The 18,352-nt window shown below is 43.1% G+C and overlaps 3 protein-coding genes across 6 annotated transcripts; 2 read left to right on the top strand and 1 right to left on the bottom strand.

Moving 5' to 3' along the window:
* Positions 1 to 1,557: 1,557 nt before the first annotated feature.
* Positions 1,558 to 2,344, top strand: LOC117854425 (histone H2B.6). The gene has a single exon (XM_034736607.2). The coding sequence runs from the start codon at positions 1,625 to 1,627 to the stop codon at positions 2,084 to 2,086; it is 462 nt and encodes a 153-aa protein (XP_034592498.1). The 5' UTR covers positions 1,558 to 1,624; the 3' UTR covers positions 2,087 to 2,344.
* Positions 2,345 to 5,351: 3,007 nt separating this feature from the next.
* On the top strand, positions 5,352 to 6,999 carry LOC117859315 (histone deacetylase 19). Its single transcript, XM_034742544.1, has 2 exons — positions 5,352 to 6,365; positions 6,458 to 6,999. Exons 1-2 carry the CDS (start codon positions 5,352 to 5,354, stop codon positions 6,914 to 6,916), a joined length of 1,473 nt encoding a protein of 490 aa, XP_034598435.1. The 3' UTR covers positions 6,917 to 6,999.
* A 976-nt stretch (positions 7,000 to 7,975) lies between these two features.
* On the bottom strand, positions 7,976 to 17,038 carry LOC117857632 (uncharacterized). 4 transcript variants are annotated; one of them, XM_034740407.2, is made up of 19 exons: positions 16,755 to 17,038; positions 15,700 to 15,803; positions 15,132 to 15,218; positions 14,970 to 15,045; positions 14,778 to 14,852; positions 14,574 to 14,627; positions 14,234 to 14,293; positions 14,038 to 14,154; positions 12,636 to 12,730; positions 12,196 to 12,398; positions 11,956 to 12,053; positions 10,593 to 10,696; positions 10,348 to 10,513; positions 10,138 to 10,260; positions 9,961 to 10,043; positions 9,723 to 9,864; positions 9,539 to 9,568; positions 9,191 to 9,261; positions 7,976 to 9,100 (listed from the first exon to the last, which is right to left on the bottom strand). In XM_034740407.2, exons 1-19 carry the CDS (start codon positions 16,791 to 16,793, stop codon positions 8,461 to 8,463), a joined length of 2,367 nt encoding a protein of 788 aa, XP_034596298.1. In that variant the 5' UTR covers positions 16,794 to 17,038; the 3' UTR covers positions 7,976 to 8,460. The 4 variants fall into 4 exon arrangements, with proteins under 4 accessions (XP_034596298.1, XP_034596297.1, XP_034596295.1 ...); XM_034740406.2 differs by having other exon boundaries at positions 7,976 to 9,103; positions 16,755 to 17,037; XM_034740404.1 differs by lacking the exon at positions 16,755 to 17,038 and adding an exon at positions 16,031 to 16,093 and having other exon boundaries at positions 7,976 to 9,103.
* Positions 17,039 to 18,352: the final 1,314 nt, after the last annotated feature.

Genomic DNA, 18,352 nt, shown 5'->3' with positions numbered 1-18,352 from the left:
ACAAAAATCATTTTGGCAATTGCCAAAAACGCACTTCCTCTCCCCTTAATGCATGGGAGAAGCAACCCACTGCAATGCTCTCCCCTATTGGCGGTTATTGTTGGCTCCTTGAAGTTTCCAGCTACCGCCGCGGCGAGTAGGAACCAGCGGGCGCCACCATTGCGCCTTCACCTCGCGCCATGGCGGTGAGGAGGAGCGGCTCCGTCTGTGCTCCTCTTCACCGGCTCCATCACCGGTGGAGGGGCGAGGATCCGGTTGCGGTCAAGGCGGATGAGCGGGTGGAGGGTACAGGGCCGCGGCGAGAAGCCAGCGGGCGCCGCCGCTACATCTTCACCTCGTGCGCATGGTCGTGAGAAGGAGCGGCTCCGTTCGCGCTCCTCTCCATAGGCCACCGGGGGAGGGGCAAAGCGCTCGTAGTGGTCCATCGGGGTGAGCGTGTGGAGGAGGCGCTGCCAACGGGGAGAGATCGGGAGGGGGCGGCCCGTAGCGGTCAGTCGGGATGAGCGGGAGAGGTTGGGAGTGGAGAAATAAGGGAGGTGTGGGAGGAAGAAGGGTGGGGAAAAAGAAAAAAAATAAATAAACCCCTGATGTGTGGGCCCATGCATTGGAGGAGGTATTGGAGATTGATTTCTGATAATTTGTTACAACAGTGATCCCTTAGATCCAAAAGTAACTATTGGAGAGGGAGAGAGAAAGTATTTTAGCATACCACGATATTTTTGGCAAATCAGTCTATATGAGCAGGGTCCATAGCAGGCAGTCCTTAGTTTGAAAAGAGCTACGATGTTAAGAAATAAGAGGAGTCCCGTCAAAATAGTAAGGAATCATCTATCCCCACTTCTAATTTGCTGCAGCATGTGTCCTATGAGGCAGCCTATAGTACGAATGGAATATAATATTTAACTATGTACTATTTTTCTACCCATTGTGGGTCACCCAAAGGGTCGTAATAAGGGGTTGTTTGGTTCCGTTTGCTTATTTTTAGCACGTGTTACATTGAATGTTTAGATACTAATTAGGAGTATTAAACGTAGACTATTTACAAAACTCATTACATAATTGGAGGCTAAACGGCGAGACGAATCTATTAAGCCTAATTAAGCCTATTCAATCCATCATTAGCAAATATTTACTGTAGCAACACATTGTCAAATTATGGACTAATTAGGCTTAATAGATTCGTCTCACCGTTTAGCCTCCGCTTATGTGGTGGGTTTTATAAATAGTCTACGTTTAATACTTCTAATTAATATCTAAATATTGATGTGACGGGTAAAAATAAGGAGCGTAAACCAAACCAGGCCTAACTTCAGCCCGGGCGGGCACACGGAAGCATTTCCGGCCCCGCCGCAGCTGCGCGCCGAAGCCCAGCTCCTCCGGTCCTCCCGCCCACACTCTGACCACGTCAGCAATCCGCGTGGAAACTCATCGCAGCCGTCCACTTGCAGCGGCGCTAACGCCTCGCACCCCTCCACGTCATCGATCCGTGCTTCCTACCTTTGCACCAATCAGCGCCCGCCTCTCCGGGCCTATAAACCGATCGCACCCCTCTCCTCCGGTTGATAGAAACATCCCCCTTCCCCAAATCCCACCGCGCCGCGAAACCCAAGCAGCCGCAGCACCGATGGCGCCCAAGGCGGAGAAGAAGCCGGCGGCGAAGAAGCCCGCGGAGGAGGAGCCCGCGGCCGAGAAGGCGGAGAAGGCCCCGGCGGGGAAGAAGCCCAAGGCGGAGAAGCGCCTCCCCGCGGGCAAATCCAGCGCCGGCAAGGACGGCGAGGGCAAGAAGGGCAAGAAGAAGGCCAAGAAGAGCGTCGAGACCTACAAGATCTACATCTTCAAGGTGCTCAAGCAGGTGCACCCGGACATCGGCATCTCCTCCAAGGCCATGTCCATCATGAACTCCTTCATCAACGACATCTTCGAGAAGCTCGCCGCCGAGGCCGCCAAGCTTGCCCGCTACAACAAGAAGCCCACCATCACCTCCCGCGAGATCCAGACCTCGGTCCGCCTCGTCCTCCCTGGGGAGCTCGCCAAGCACGCCGTCTCTGAGGGCACCAAGGCCGTCACCAAGTTCACCTCATCTTAGATAGGTTCCGTGTCTGGTGGTGCTAGTACTAGTTTGGTTGGGTTGTGTGTAGTCCTGGCTCTCTCAGTTTAACTTATCTGGTAGCAGTAGTATTGTCATCAGCACTGTTGAATGGAATTATGGAAATGGAAATGGATGGTTAGTGTGTAGATGCGTGAAATTGTGCTAGTGCTCTTGATGTGCTGCACCATAATAGATCTGAAACGGCCATGGTGCCTGATCTATATATTAACTACGTTCCTCTGTTCAGTGTTTTTACTCTGGTTGTGTGTGTTTGTTGGTTACTTTTATGTGGTGAACTAAATGACATTTCTGCCACAGAAGTGATGTGCTTACTGAGCTTTGAACTGTGAAATTTCTGCAATAGTTATACTTTGGTACTGTTATAGGTTCATATCTGTATGGATTGTTGTCTGGACAGGAGAAATTCTTGTCTCTTGCAGCATACTGCCTTGTGAAGACTGGTGCCTTGCAGTATATTTGGGTGTACTGTGAAATCTTGAGTATGTTTAATAAGCTTACTTTTGTATGCTGTCTGGCCAGTGCTCTAGTGGTGGTGTGAAGCAATTTTTTACATCAATTCTATAATTATTTGACTTCCAATATTTGATGTTCCAGAGATCATAAGTTCATAACTATGCTAGCTAAAATATACCACATGTGCCTTTGGTTATTTTAGAATCATGTACTACCAGCATGCTTATTTCTGCTGTTTTGAATGACTGCTGCATATAGGCTACTCTTTCTTTCCTTACCTATGCTTACTGAAATAACTGGCAATCTAACCTTGCGGAAAAGTTAGCTGGCAAGTATGAAATGTGCATCTTGCCGGACCTTCAGCTCTGATTGCTAGTGATTCTGTTTATGTATCTTGATGCACTCCTGTCCTGATCAGCTTACTGGTTATTTAATTGCATGTAATTCCATGCCTACATCCATACTGGAGTTCTCAGTGGTGTCACTTGGAGCGCAGCTGGAAATCCCAGTGACAACCAAAACATTTCTAGATATTACATCAACTGTACTGGATTCTGAGTATGCCCAGATTGCCATATTGTTGTTTGGCACTTCAAAAGCTTAACTGTTCTTTTGTTCAAGCCACAAATTTAGTGGCTACTACAAATTTCAGCTTTGGGTTGGTTCTTGTGCTTATGGTTATTCCAGTTTTGAGTTGTAGCTGTATATGATGCGGCTCTATGTCAGCTGAAGTTTAAGCTAGTTCTTCCAAAGACATCTTGCCCAGGAATCATGGAAATGTGCAGTGGAGGTTCAAATATTGCACATCCTTATAACGCGAAATTTGTATCATTTTTTTCCTTCTGTGACAGATAAGATGATTATCAGAAAGCTTATATGGCTTCAGTTATTTCAGATAACAACATACATTCATGGCCGGTGGCGGGAGAGCATTCATTTCATATAGAGGGCATGCTTTCTCTGCATTATCTTTAGGGTTTAATCATACCAAAATCATTGCATTATCCTAGAGACTTAAGAGTAATACTATTGGTACGTAAAAGTTTTAGTTCCTTGTATTTTTTTACTCCTGACTGCTCTTGAGAACTTGCTTGTCAGTTAATATTCACATGGTAACCCTGAATGTGCAGATAATGTTTTGAAGACCTGATGAGCGCACAGATTCATTTGCAGTCCAGAAAAAGGCCCCCAGCATCTTTTGTTGTGAGACATTCTCTGCCCCCCCCCCACCCCCCCACCCCCCTCGTTTGGGATCCAATTGTTAGTTTGACACGAAATTGCACAAACATGGCAATTTGTCGTGATCAGTGAAGCAATCACCTCTGACGACGAATTGAGATAATCAGTCAGGTGCTGCACCGTAGTTTCGTTAACAGAGTACACAGTTCATGTCTTCAGTTTAGCTAGAAGCAGTTCATCTGCACTTCTTCAGTAATTTAGCCCTTATCATCCACAGATTCATTTAAACTCTATCAAACCTGTTTCTTGACTCTTGAGGATTAGTTCCCTTCAAGTAACTAACTCTACGGTACATATTGTCCTTAAGGCTAAAAATGTCCGCATCTTCTCTGTGCACAGTCTTCTCGGGCTTCTGCTTTGACCTTCCTGCTTCTGAATGGTGGTGCATTTGCAGTGGCATAATGAGGAAATGGCCAAGCTTGTGGTATGCATCGTAAGATCAGACCTGGCTAATTTCAATAAATGTCATCTAATTGCTTCATGAAATGGATTGAAGGAGTCAAAATCCTTTATTAGGTATGTTTGTCGAAATACTGAAAGCGCATGATTTTATTTGTCTGGAATTTTAAATTATAAACATATGTCACTATAAAATAATGTTAATTGTTCCCTGAAAAAATGGTGTTAATCATATAGAAACAATTTGCAACTGCAATTGCGACCTTATTGTATATATTTGTTGATACATCTCATGTAATTCTGAAAATCATTCAGGATACTATGTCAGTTAGTCAAGCCAACTAGCAATGCAAGCCTTAAGGATTTGTCTGTAATTTTCTATGTAGACCTGTTGTGTTAGACAGGATATCATTTATCTTTAGGTTTATTATAATTCTGAACCTCCCCAGGTGTGAACCTCTGTCCTCAATCCCAAAACGGGGAGCATGATCCACAACTGACAATGGTCACCAGTGCAAGCCCATTGCTGTTGACTTTTAACAAACTCAGTAAGAAGATTTGCCCTTTTTATTTTATTTTTAAACAAATCGCTTGATCTTTTTGAGATGAAAGTAATGGCCATGAATAACCATGAGATAATGTAATTTGTCAAAAAAATTAACCTGATGACCTCAGGGAACGTTACAGGTTGGCACGCTGCAGCCATAACGAATTTTGTTTTCCTTTCTCGCTATATAGCTCGGCCTTGGTTGCACCAGAAAGAGGGGATAAGGAAGGAACAACTATTAACATTATTATGTGATGATGATGAAGAGGCTGCTGGTTATAGAGATATCTATATTTTTTTTTACAGATTTACTCCTTTAAAATTTGATTGATGGTTGGGTGTGTGTACGGAGTGCCGCACTGTTATAATCGAAGCTTTTCCCCAGCTGGTGAATGTGTCCTAGAACGTATGTCAGCAGGCTTCTTGCGATCCGGACTGAGAAGGTCGATTCCGATGCTATTTTGGTTGTCGCAGTCCGACACGGACACCATGTCCGCTCGTCTACATAAAGGCGTGCATCCGCATAGCACACGCACGACACGACGCGCCTGTTCTAGTACTCTACTCTGCATCCCTCGCGCGCTCTAACCGGTCGTTGACGAGATGGACACCGGCGGCAACTCGCTGCCGTCGCAGTCGTGCCCCGACGGCCCGAAGCGGCGCGTGTGCTACTACTACGACCGCGGCATCGCCGGCGTCGACTACGGCGAGGACCACGTCATGGTGCCCCGCCGCGTCGACATGGCGCACGCGCTCATCCGCTCCTACGGCCTGCTCGGCGACATGGCCCGCCTCCGCACGCGTCCCGCCACCGCCGACGAGATCTCCAGCTTCCACGACGAGGGCTACGTCGGCCTCCTGCGCGACGTCACCCCGGAGGGCTTCGCCGCCGGTGGCGAGATGACGCACGCAGCCAAGGGCTTCAACGTCGGCGCGTTCGCCAAGGACGACCGCTCCGTCGACAACCCCCCCATTGCCGGCCTCTGGGACTACTGCCGTCGCTACGCCGGCGGGTCGCTGGCCGCGGCGCGCGCGCTCGTGTCCGGCGAGGCCGAGATCGCCATCAACTGGTCCGGCGGCTTGCACCACGCGTGCCGGGAGAGGGCCAGCGGCTTCTGCTACGTGAACGACATCGTGGTCGCCATCCACGAGCTCCTCGGCCGCTTCCGCCGCGTGCTGTACGTGGACATCGACGTGCACCACGGCGACGGCGTCGAGACCGCCTTCATCGACTCCGCCCGGGTGATGACGGTGTCGTTCCACCAGCGCACCAAGAACTTCTTCCCGGACGGGAAGGGGCTCGTGGAGCACGTCGGCGTCGGGGACGGCCAGTACCGCGCCGTCAACGTGCCGCTGAACGAGGGCATGGACGACCAGGGGTACCACGGGCTGTTCAGGCCCATCATGGCCAAGGTCATGGAGGTGTTCCAGCCGGAGGCCATCGTGATGCAGTGCGGCGGCGACTCGCTCTCCGGCGACAGGCTCGGCAACCAGAACCTGTCCATCGCCGGCCACGCCCAGTGCGTCAGGTTCATGCGGAGCTACAACTTACCGCTGCTCCTCCTCGGCGGCGGCGGGTACACCGTCAACCACGTCGCCGCCTGCTGGTGCTACGAGGTACTTTCAAAAACCAATTTAGGTGAATGTGAATATATGGCAAATTCAAATTCAGTTAATTTTGAAATTAATTTGTCGATCGACGCACGCAGACGGCGGTCGCCATTGGCAAGGAGATCGACGACGCCATACCGGTGCACTGCTACGACAGCTACTACAGGAGCCAGGGCTACAAGCTCCATTACCCGGTGGCCAAGGGGATCAAGAACGACAACACGGACTTCCACGTGACGCGCACGATGAGCATCGTCATGCGGAACCTCACCCATCTCGAGGCCGCGCCGAGCGTCGGGTTCGTGGACCCGGCCGGCGGGATGAGCATCGACGCCGAGGCGCTCTTCTGCAGAGCGCCGCCGCGGGAGGACGACGACCCCATGGAGAGGCTGCACCGACTGTGCGGCGAGATAGACGAACGCAGCTTCCTGATGGAGTTGGGGAAGCGACACCTCGACTTGGCCAAGGACAAAGATGGCGATCAACTGCAGCCGCATCGCGATCGGTCCGAACCGGTAAAAAGGCAACGGTCCGAAAAGTTGTATTGTAAATACTGAGAGAATTGCTGTCCATTTCTTCTTTCTCAAAAGAGTATAATGTTGTACTAGTATCCCTCCGTCCCAAAAAAAGTGTCCTTTAATTTTACCCTAAGTTAAATTATTTTATATTTAAAAGTTAAATTATTTTATATTTGATCAAGTTTAATATATCAATTCTTTTAATGCCTAGCAATGTCTAACAAGTTTCATTAGGTTCCTTACGATATATATTTTCATAGCATACCTATTTTTTTTATAAATATTGATACTTTTCATTGTAAATTTAGTCAAACTTAATACACTCTGACTTAGGACGGAGGGAGTAGTTGCTAGTTGAATTATCTGTAAAAAATCCTGCAAAGTGCTTGACATGTCCGTGTAAAAATACTTCTTGCTCCGTGAACCCGGATGTGCTGCTAGCTACCACGTCAGCTGTATGTAGGATTCCTGTCAGCCTGAAGAGCGAGCAATTTCGAACATTCTGAACACTCGGTGACCGTACAAATCGAACTATGTTGTGTTTTGTTAACATATATATGAATTCGTATTAAGGTAACAATTGCTTTAAAAGATCAACATAGCAAAAATGGCTTCAAAATATTTTTAATTTTTATAGAAAGACAATCTTTTTGAAATTTTGGTTAAATTTATAAAAAACATTAAAATCTATACTACTCTCTCCGTCCCGCAAAGAGTATCCCTTTAGTTCCAGCCTAAGTTAAAACCAAGTTTATATAAAAATATATCAATGTTTTTGATGTCTAGCAAGTTTCATTAGATTCGTTATAAAATATATTTTCATAACCATACATATTTCATAACCATACATATTTATACTCTTCATCGTAAACTTAGTCAAATCAAATTGATTTAGGACAAACCTAACCGAGGGAGTACCAAATAATAATGCACTATCTAGATATTTTATGAGAAATTAATGAAACTAATTTGATGTAGTTGTTCGTGAATTTTGCGTTAAACTAAAACACCACATTTTAAAAACATAGTCGCATTTTGGAATGAAGTATGAATCTCGCAATGTTGAAAATAGTAACGACTGCGTTGATCAAACAAGTCTTTAAGAATTGAATACATGGGGCCGGGAATCTTTATAAAAAATAACATGTTCAAGGTGAACTGAAACATGTAGAGTCTGAATAAACTTACAACAATAGCTAGACTAGAAATAATATGACATCATATTACAGTTCCACAGTTAACCTAAAGAAACAGAAGACTACGTAGCCAAAACCAGTTGCCACTCAAAGAATGTTCTTTCAGGTATCACATACAACTTCACGAAGACTGCCACCAGACCAGAGCACATGAACTGGAGGTAAATTTCAAAGAAAATGACCAGTTTCAGACAACACGGTGAGCGTGCCTTAGTCAATGGTGCTCATTTGTACAGTGATATGCCACGGTGGATGGCAGAACAATACACTTGCTTATTGTACAGCAGTTTGCTTCGGACTATTCCGTGGCTTCTGAGCAGACATGAAGCAAAATCATGCAGACCGCCGAGTTCACAAGTAATTGCTCTAATTCGACATGTTGCTACTTCAGTCGCTTGCTTTGACTGCATCAGTTTTTGTTTCATCAACATCCTCACCAGCAACTTCCTTTACTGGTTGCTGTACATCAGTGTCATTGCCAACTTGTTCAGAAGATACTTCAGGGTCAGCAGGCTCACTTCCATTAGCACCCGGTGTAGCTTCAGAGATAGAATTGTCCAGATCAGATGAGACTGCTGGTTCACCTACTGTTCTCTCTACCATTAATGGTTCATCTGCCGTTTTCTCTGCCGCTATCTCAACTGATGGGGCTGAAGATTCTGCCACTATCTCAACTGATGGGGCTGAAGATTCTGCCGCTGCGGCTGTACCTACTTCGGTACTGCCATTTGAAACATCTGAATGCCGTTCCAGACTGTCTGTATTTTGCAACGGCTCATTCGCTGTACTACAATTTAGCTGTTCGACACATTCTGCTACATCCTTTGCCTCCTCTGTACTCCCATTTCCAAGGCAAACAGTTTCCATTTCATCCTCAGTGCCAATGACTTTACCATCATCAGCTTCCTCAGTCTCTAGGGATATCTCCTCAGAATTGGGTGACGATGAGGGAACAGAATCGGATATACGGTCATTGATGCCTCTCTCTCCATCAAATGTGAACCAGTTTGAATTTGTAAAGAGGGAGCTGCTATATAAAGACATGGATACATAATTTATCAGCCATTTCGTAAAGACAAAAAGAAGGGTGACAAAACATTTCAAGACAGCAAAATACCCGTCCTGGTCATCTCCCAGACGCAGAGAAGATATTACCACCTCAGCTGATTCATCGTCAAAATACACATCCTGAAAGAACAATGAAAAAAACAGTCCACTAAGATGTCAGAATCTCAACCTTATTCTACCTTAAGAAAAAAATATATAATCCAAATTTATTGCACTCTACTAACTATCCAGAATTTCAAATTTCCACGAAAAGAAACACCAATGTATTATTTCTCCTTTCTGCGTAAGTTGATTGCATTTACTTTGATGTTCAGGAAACTGCAGTGAACATCTATCACATTGCATGTTACAAACAAACTAAAATGAGCAGGAAAGCAATAATGAGATATAGTATTACCTCATCATCGCGTTCAAGTGATCCTTGTGCCTGCATTCACAAAACCAACATGTATCATCAATATTTAGCAGTACCCTGGAGCATGCTATTACTAATGGAGTAGAGAACTGACATGCAAGGGAACTGATCATTTCCCCACACAGGTGACAATGTATGCACTGGGAAACAAAACAGTTAAACATACCTCTTCAATGTCATCGTTGCTGTATATCCCATAACGGAATGCTTGACTCAAGTTATTAGCAAGAGCTGCCACATCATAATCCCTGTCTCGGAAGTCGTCATCATCACTATCCCTACCACGATCATGTAATGATGTTGGGCGCCTGCCTCAACAAAGCATGGCAGCAATGTTTAGATAAATCGAAAGCAATCAATAATATATATACATATAAAAGAAAAGATGAGGAAAGGGAACATACCCACAAGCCCAGTGATAAACATTCTCCACTTCATTGCGTTTGACCAGCACATTTGTTTGCCATTCAACCCACTCGGTATTTTCCTATTAAAAAGAAAAATGTTCAACACACAAGGGTCAGCGGAAAACCACTAATACCTTTAAACCAAAGATTGCTAGATGGCAAAGGGAGAATAACCTGTAAATGTGCCTGGATTGTGCTGTTACTATTTCCCAACTGAATAAGCTTATTGGCTATCCTTGTCATGTGACCAACATTCCCAATTCTTGGAGGGGCTTTCTCTTCCGAGGGTATGGTAGGCTGAGCAGAGAAGTCACAAAGAAAGATGACAAAGGAATTCTACCTCTAGAGTGAAGCAAAAGAATTTAAACCCTATCAGTGACGTACCCCATTAGACTCTGTCGACAAAGAAGAAAGTCTTTCCGCAACAAGAATTTTACCAACAATGTCACACTCGTTAAGAACATGCTCAACAAGTTCAGTTCTTTTACTCTCCAGGCAAGAAACAATTATATTTTCAACATGGTGGTGCAAAAAGTTATTATATGGGTACCTGTGTTCCAACAATAATAAATAAGGGATTTTAACCAGAGAAACAAAACAACTTTACAAAAAAATAAATCCACACTTACTCAAAGAACAAATCAATTGAGCGCTTTATTGCTGATTGCCTTATTAGCTCCTTTTCAGCAGTTTCACTACCAATTGTAAGCAGCACAGAGATGAACTCTACAATCTGAAAGATACAAAATAAATACAGCTTATAACAACAATGAGCAGGAAAACAAACAAGACACAATAAAATTGATAAAATGAAAACCAGTAAATATCATGAAGGGTGATGCCATCAGGGGTTCAGGACTCAAAAATGCATGCATGCCTAGGTACTTTATGGGCCTTTAAGTCAGTGTCCTGTCACCCATATAACTGGTCAGGACTAAGGACACAGGCCTAAGGACACTGCCACAATTGTGCTGGAGGTACACGTTTGCTTAGTGATCTGGAGATGCAAATGATTGTCCAGCACTCCAGCCTGGATCTTTCCTGGAAGCATCATTAGTCTGAGCCAGGTGACCTTGCTCACCAGAGCTAGATGGCAGCACCAATGGCGCTTCCATAACCTTGCTTACCACATACATTGTCTGCCTCGCAGTCCGCAGGTCAGTGCAGTTAAGGGTCCCGTGCTGCCAACAGCCTTTATTGTACAAAGCTATGCTGTCACACAGAGCTCTTTTGCCTCCATGAAGGTGCTTCACAAGTTCACATGCCACTCCTGATACCACCTATTGAAGAATGAAGCTGTGTTCCTTGCTCGACGCTTCCTGTTTCTAGAGATTAAATGATCTATTTCTTTCTTTCTTTTAGTGTTCAACATTCAAGAGTTAGGAAACACGCATATGTGGAGGGGAAAAGGGATGGATCTGGGCATAGCAGGTAGGGTGAATGGCTGAGTAATTTGGATAAAATATTTGCGGTGCTGTTTTTCTTTCAAGAAGATTCGCTCATTACTTGACACACTTTTACTGTCTACCACACAGGACGTTCTCTTTCTTGTTTTAGTGTGGCACTTAAAAGGTTAAAGACAGGTTGGCCAGTTTGATTGGTTACAAACCACTGGAAACCCAACCTGCTTCCTGCTAAGTATATCAAGGCCCATATAGTCTGTAGGCCGATACGGCCCATGAGGACTCTATATATGTGTTATCCCTAATGGACAGTGATCATACTCTCACATTCCTGAGATAGTAACACTTCCAAGGATGTGGTTTTAACCCTGTAACCAGCAAACCCATTCCAAACAAGGGTTGATCCGGTTTGGACCCGACACCGACTCATGAACAGGGCTAATGGTTACTAAGCCTAGAAAAAATGAGTTAATTGTATTATGGGAAGCATGCAATACATAAATCCATCCATGTGGGAAACAAAGAGCTCAAGCAACAAAATTAGTCACTGAAATCCAAGGTTAATTGTAAAAGGGCCATCATCCCGTACCTTCAGACGATGTTTGCCAAGAGGTGGGCGTAAACATCCATAAGTTGTTGGCAATACATTTTCAGCAGCAGAAGTGTCCAATAACATCAGCAAGTTGCCTAAAAAGTTATGTCAGTCATACCATAAAATCACTGAAAGTGTTGAATATGAAAAGATCTCTAGCATGTCATTTTCGAAGGCCTAGCAATGATGAAGCATGATCCAAACCAAATAAATGTGGACAAAACATCCAACACTCACCTAGGCTCTCAAGCATGCCATCAACTGTCTCTGGACTGGCAGTGACCAATGCCCCATGACTTAAGTTGCTTCTGAATGCTTGATAGGAAGCTGATGCAAGTCTTTTTGGATCCAGCAATGATATGCACACAGACAACGAATGAACCAGAACAGATTTCGGTCTTGATTCTTCAAGAGCATGATGGAACAACCTTCCAACAAAACTGAAATTTTATAGAACATAACAAAGAAAAATTAAAATGATGAGAAACAAAACAATAAAATATCCACTTGTATGGGGTGACAACTTCTTGGTCGACTGCATTTTAGACCCTTTTATGACTCATGGGGCATCCACCTTTTCATTAAGCTACCCAAGATATGCACTAACTCCTTGGCAAAAATTACCCAAAATAACTAAATAAGGATTAACATGTGGCCACAGAATAAAGTTGGAATACCTTGGACTGCATATCTTTGCAGCAAGAGATGGAGGTGCACATCGTGTCACTGCACATAGAATTTCTGCAGCATTGGCATGCACTTCAGGAGAATCCTGCTTGGAAAGAATTTATAGCATCAACTTTTCTGCTAGAAAATACTTCTACCATTTTTTATACAACAAATGGAATGCAATTGCAGTACGAGTGAACACTACGAATATTTATGGGAGGGAAAATTTCAAATAACTTCCTCAAATATCATACAAGACTAAGTTTCACCCTCAACTATCAAATAGCAGTCTCCCAATATAAAATTCCAGTATAAATACACCCCCTAACGCTATCTCTTGGCCTCTAATTAGCAAACATGCTGAATAAGCAAGTAATTTCAGTTTCTGAAGTTAGAAATAAAATAAACAAAAAACTGAACACATCAGCCATCACTGCTGGTCACCACCCACCATGAACCTTTGGAGCTATACAAGCAACTTATCTCCTCTACATGCCCCAGCTCCTCTGAGCCAGCATCAGCAACCAGTCAAGTTACACAAAATGCGACAGAAAGAGAATAGTGAGTTGAACTGAATAAGTTTGGCAAGGTGATCAAGTTCAACTCACCAAATGATGTGTGCAATGTGATAGGGAGAGTAAAGTGGGAGGGAAAATTGGCGAATTGAGAATAAAATGCCAATATTTTATTGTGATGGGTTTATGGTTGATAAACTGCAAGATGCAAGAGGGGAAGATAGTAACAGAGAAAACCGCGAAGAGATGACTGCTCATAGAATAGTTGCTAAATATTTTTGTCTTTATATTAGAAATGTTAAGCCAGTGTTTAGTGTATTCCTAGATGGAAAAAAAAAACCCTACATGATTTTTTCAAAAATCAGTCACCTGAGCACCACCCTGTACGATAACAGCCTAACCTGCCTACCAGTGATTAGGCACTAACCCATCTAGCGCCTAGCGCTTTTTAAAACACTGCCTATAAAACTAGATTAGGAATGAAGGTTTCACGAGTACTAGAAGTTTGGTGGGTTGAATACATTGTTTCATTGTTGAGGGCTTGAAAGTTCTAGAGGATATATTTGACTGCAAGCGACACTCAGCTCACACAGTTTTATCTATTTCAATATTACAATTTTGCACTGTTATACAGGTAGTTCATCTGTTATTTTTATTAAATAACTGAGATAGTCTCTGTTATTTATGCCATATAGGTATCAACATCTCAAATGCATACTAAGTTTCTGTGGTTCTGAGCATATCAATAAATAGCTTAAACAGGAATTTATGATTGCAATTTCTTCTCAAGAAATCACATGAATAAATATGCTGTGACTAACAATTCCAAATTAATAAGTATCTATTGCTTATTTGCTAAAATATGTTCCTGGGCAATATAGCTTTTGTAACTTACCGATGAGCTAAACTTATCAGCAATCATTTCAAGGACATCTGTATTTTCTAACCACTGCAATGTATCACCGTAGTTTGAGTATATGTTCTCATCAGCACCAATCAGTCGTATCAGCACCTGACAAATTCCAGGGACAGAATGAACCAAGTGCACCCAATGGTACATTAATCAGAAAATAATTCTTGATAAAACATACCTCCATTATTGATGTGATGCCAATCAGGTCAACAAGCTGGACAACTATCTCTGGATGCCCCTATAAAAGCAAAAAATAATGTTATCTTCCATTGAAACACTTAGCTGAACAGAAACTACAAGCTTGTACTGTAGCAGAAACATGGTGAAAGGGTATCACATTTTGCTTAAAGAAGATTTCAGATAGGAAACAGTAGAGACCAAAACTAACTGAGTGTATAATTCTTTGTTAAACCAAACTATGAAAAGAAATGAAAAGAATAAAAGATATGATGTTAGGCTTTGTATGCCGAATGCAATTAATAAATGATCCATTATTTAAAAAAGAACATGAGGAATACCTGAACATAATTCATAAGTGGGGCAGTCTTCCGCAGCATCAAGCATATTACAACCTAGAACACATGATTGATCGAACTGAGTTCAGGCTCAGTAAAAAAATTACAGAATGAAGTCCAACCACCACATGGAAAACTTCTGCAAGAGACCTAAACTAGGCTTTATGTGATAGTTGAGACATAAATAATGAAAACAAACTAAATTACCTTACTGAAATAACCAGATAATAGTGTGCTATGTGGATGATCAGGTTTCACAAATGAGAAAAGCAAGTCCATTAGCTGCAACACAAAAGGGGGGAAAGGGGAAACAACATAAGTCCCAATGTCAATGATCTACAGCTAAAAATATTACAAGGGAAACTTATAAAAGAGCAAAAGTATGACAAGAATTTGAACCTCTTCATCCTCGACTAGGGTCCTCAAAACGACATCAATTTCACAAGTAAATATTTCACAAGCAATAAAAGGGAACCTACAAGGAGTTGAGAGAAGTTTTGAGTAAGTGAAAAGCTCAGGTTTTAAAGAAAATGACAGCAACAATAAAGATCAATGTCATACTTGAAAGAGCGCTTTTTTTCATTGTCCTCTGGAACTTCTTCCACAACATAACGAAGCAACTGTTCCACCTGGGCCTTGTCACGTAAGCTACAAATAACAATTCAAGCATTACATATGGGGAAAGCAGTCCTATTTGGGTATATGTGATGCTCAAGACAGAAAGCCCAATAAGGCATCCAAACACAAAGGCCAACTCTTTGCAGAAGACAAACAAAAGAAAAAACATATATAGAACAGTGCCAAGTTCCAAAAATGAAGCTAACTGAACTATGATTTTATGTGCATACAAGTAAGCACCTTTGTCTTCCATATTTTAAACTGTGCAGATGAATTTAAGTGCAGAAACAAATAAAATTATCTCATTAGTACTCTTATTGAGTATTGTTATTCTCTAACAGGCAAATCATTCAGTGCTGCAACTGTTGCACCATATGTGTCACAAGTGAAGCTACAATATTGTAACTCGCACACAAGAACTGAAAAAGGAAAGAAAGGTAAGTTGCAACAGTAAATTAAACATGTCATTCATGTTGCTGAAACTAATAGAATAAATTAATAAGAAAATTACAAGTTTATGAGTCGTGAATTCAGTGCTTTGCACTCCTGAATAATTTCATCCTCATCAAGAAGTTCTTCCAACGTAAAATTTTCTTTGTCCAGAATTGTATCCACCTGAAAAAAATAAAACATGATGTTAGCAAAGTTGGTAACAAATGAGAAAAAAAGACGCAGGATCTCTGTGGTATGAGCTCTTTGCAATGACTATCTAGAATAAACATATTTTGTGTTGACCGCAAGATCAAATTTCCTGATCACTTCACAAAAGGAATTTGACAATATACAAAGTTGCAGGCTTGTACATAAAATGAGCACTGAAACAAAATTACAAGTGTCAGAACCTTTTTTTCTTCAACATATATTACGAGACCATGCAGCAGTTCCCCCATGTATCTTAAAACGAATACAAGATCAGTGACTCCAACCGGAGAATTCCAATCAACAGAATTAATAAGAAAAAATGTAGGGAAGAGCATAGCAATTAATACAATATTCAAACACACCATAAAAATCCTTCCTGCGACTACAGAAGCTACCTGTGCACCGGAGTACCGGGCGCTTCATGTCAATGAAGATGCTAACAAACATTTGTCTAAAGCAAATGCCCATAAAACAGAGTCACAAACAAGACACGACGCTGAGTGTAAACATCGCAACTGCCATTAACTATCACACACAAATGATCCAGTCATCCCGAAGCTGTGACGAAACCTAACCAAACCGGAACCAAGGCATATCGCTCCTTTCTGCAACACGCTCAGCTCCACAAGCACCATCAAATCCACGGGAACAGCACAATAATGCACTCGCCAAAGCAAATCACGCACCTTGCAACCACAGCGCACACATACACTAATAACTCCACCACGAACTTACCAGGAAAATTATTCAAAGCGAGCGAGCACTACAACCCAACAGCCGAATCCAAATCCAATCCACCGACCCAATCCGACACAAACAAAACGACCACACCCGCAGCTCTCAGGCACAGAGCCGCACACCCACGCACCCAACCTGAGAGAAGCAGCAGCGAGTGATGATTGGATGAGGAGGGAGGGTACTCACGGGCGAGGCCGCGGAGAGGCCGGTCATGCGCCAGAACATGGCGGCGGCGGGATGAGCAGCGGCGGATCTAGGGTTTGGCGCGCCGGGGAGCGCGAATCCGCGGGCGGGCCCACGCGAATCCGGGCGGCGGCGGCCGAATTGGGCGGCCGGGGAGGGCGCGGCGGATCGGGAGGGCAGGCGAGCGGATCGAATTGGGATCGCGAGGTGGGGGGAGGCAGGAAGGGGGGCGCACGCACGCACGCACACACACGAGAGGATGAAAAAAGAGCACGCTTTTCTATTCGGGCTTCCGTTTCCGTCCTCCGCCGTTTGGGTGAAGTTTGATTTGGGTTGATTGGTCTGGGTCTGGGGTGCTGTTACTTTCGCCGAGGCAAGGTCGCCGGTGAATGATTAGGCCAGAGTTTTGCTTTGGTTTATTTCAAGTGCCAAAATGTTAGAACATTCTTTATTTTCAAAAATAATGTTACCTCTTACGTGGCTCTTGTACACGGTATTATCTTTGCTAATTATTAAGGTTACATGTAAGAGATGAGCTTACAAGAATACTCTCTATTTTGTAAATGGTGCATGATTGGCGAATCATTTTCTAACCATATTTTTCGTTCAACATAACCACGTCTATCCCTCCAAGCATTACACAACTAAGAGAAATAGCATATCTGCGCAATATTGCAAATTAGTGATTTAATATCAAATCTCTCACTTTTCATGTATGCATAGCATAGCTAAATGGCCATGTGTTCTTAGACCTGGTATGCCATGACCACGGCATGGTGCAAATGTTAAATTGATTGGATGGCAAAAGCGAGGACAAACTAGTGGGAAAGCATGCTTTTGGGGATAAGCTGGTCTTTAATGGTGTTCCCCCCTTTATGTGCAAACAACTAAAGATATCAACCAATGAGCTAAGCAGATGAATCAAATTTAGTGTTTAAAATAATTAAACGAGTTATCAACCAAATGTCCATCGAAAACAAGCACGTCTCTAAGTTTTTTTTTGAAGGAGTTTTGCCTATCTTCCACCAGTAATAGGCCATTTAAAAGCATGTTTCACAGCTTTTTCTTAAAAACCAACATTGGTCACATTGCCAAATTAGTCTTGTGTGATCCATAAATCACATCATATATCGGGACCATTTGGTATATCATGTGAAAATAAATTCCCATACTAGACAAAGATGGTGGTAGCTTGGAGCCATCAGGTGCACACGCAGCATAATGTTTTTTTCTAGAACGAAAAATACTGCTACAACCAATACTGCACATTGGGTGCTCCATTCAATCTTTTACTTCTTAGTCTCAGATCCAATCCCCATCCTTGCCATGTTCCCACTCACATGATATTGAGCTGAAACTCAAAGTACGCACACTACGATTGAGACGATGGTTCCAACAGCAGATTATGTGGAAAACAAGCTTTACTGCATGGCATTTCTATATGCTGTCTCTTTCCGAAAATTCTCACTTCTAAACAATGAAGGCCATTGAGTAACTTGCTAGTTTTGTTCTTAAGATTTTTTAGTTTTTCTTGATTATTTTGTGATGTTAGCTTTAGTATGAACTGTTTTTAGTTCATGTTATTGTGTACTTTGAACTTT

Source organism: Setaria viridis, chromosome 5 (assembly GCF_005286985.2).
Source record: "Setaria viridis chromosome 5, Setaria_viridis_v4.0, whole genome shotgun sequence".
In the NCBI taxonomy this organism is placed as follows: Eukaryota; Viridiplantae; Streptophyta; class Magnoliopsida; order Poales; family Poaceae; genus Setaria; species Setaria viridis.
The sequence above is the reverse complement of the archived record's forward strand: the minus strand, read 5'-3'. Positions and strand labels throughout refer to the sequence as shown.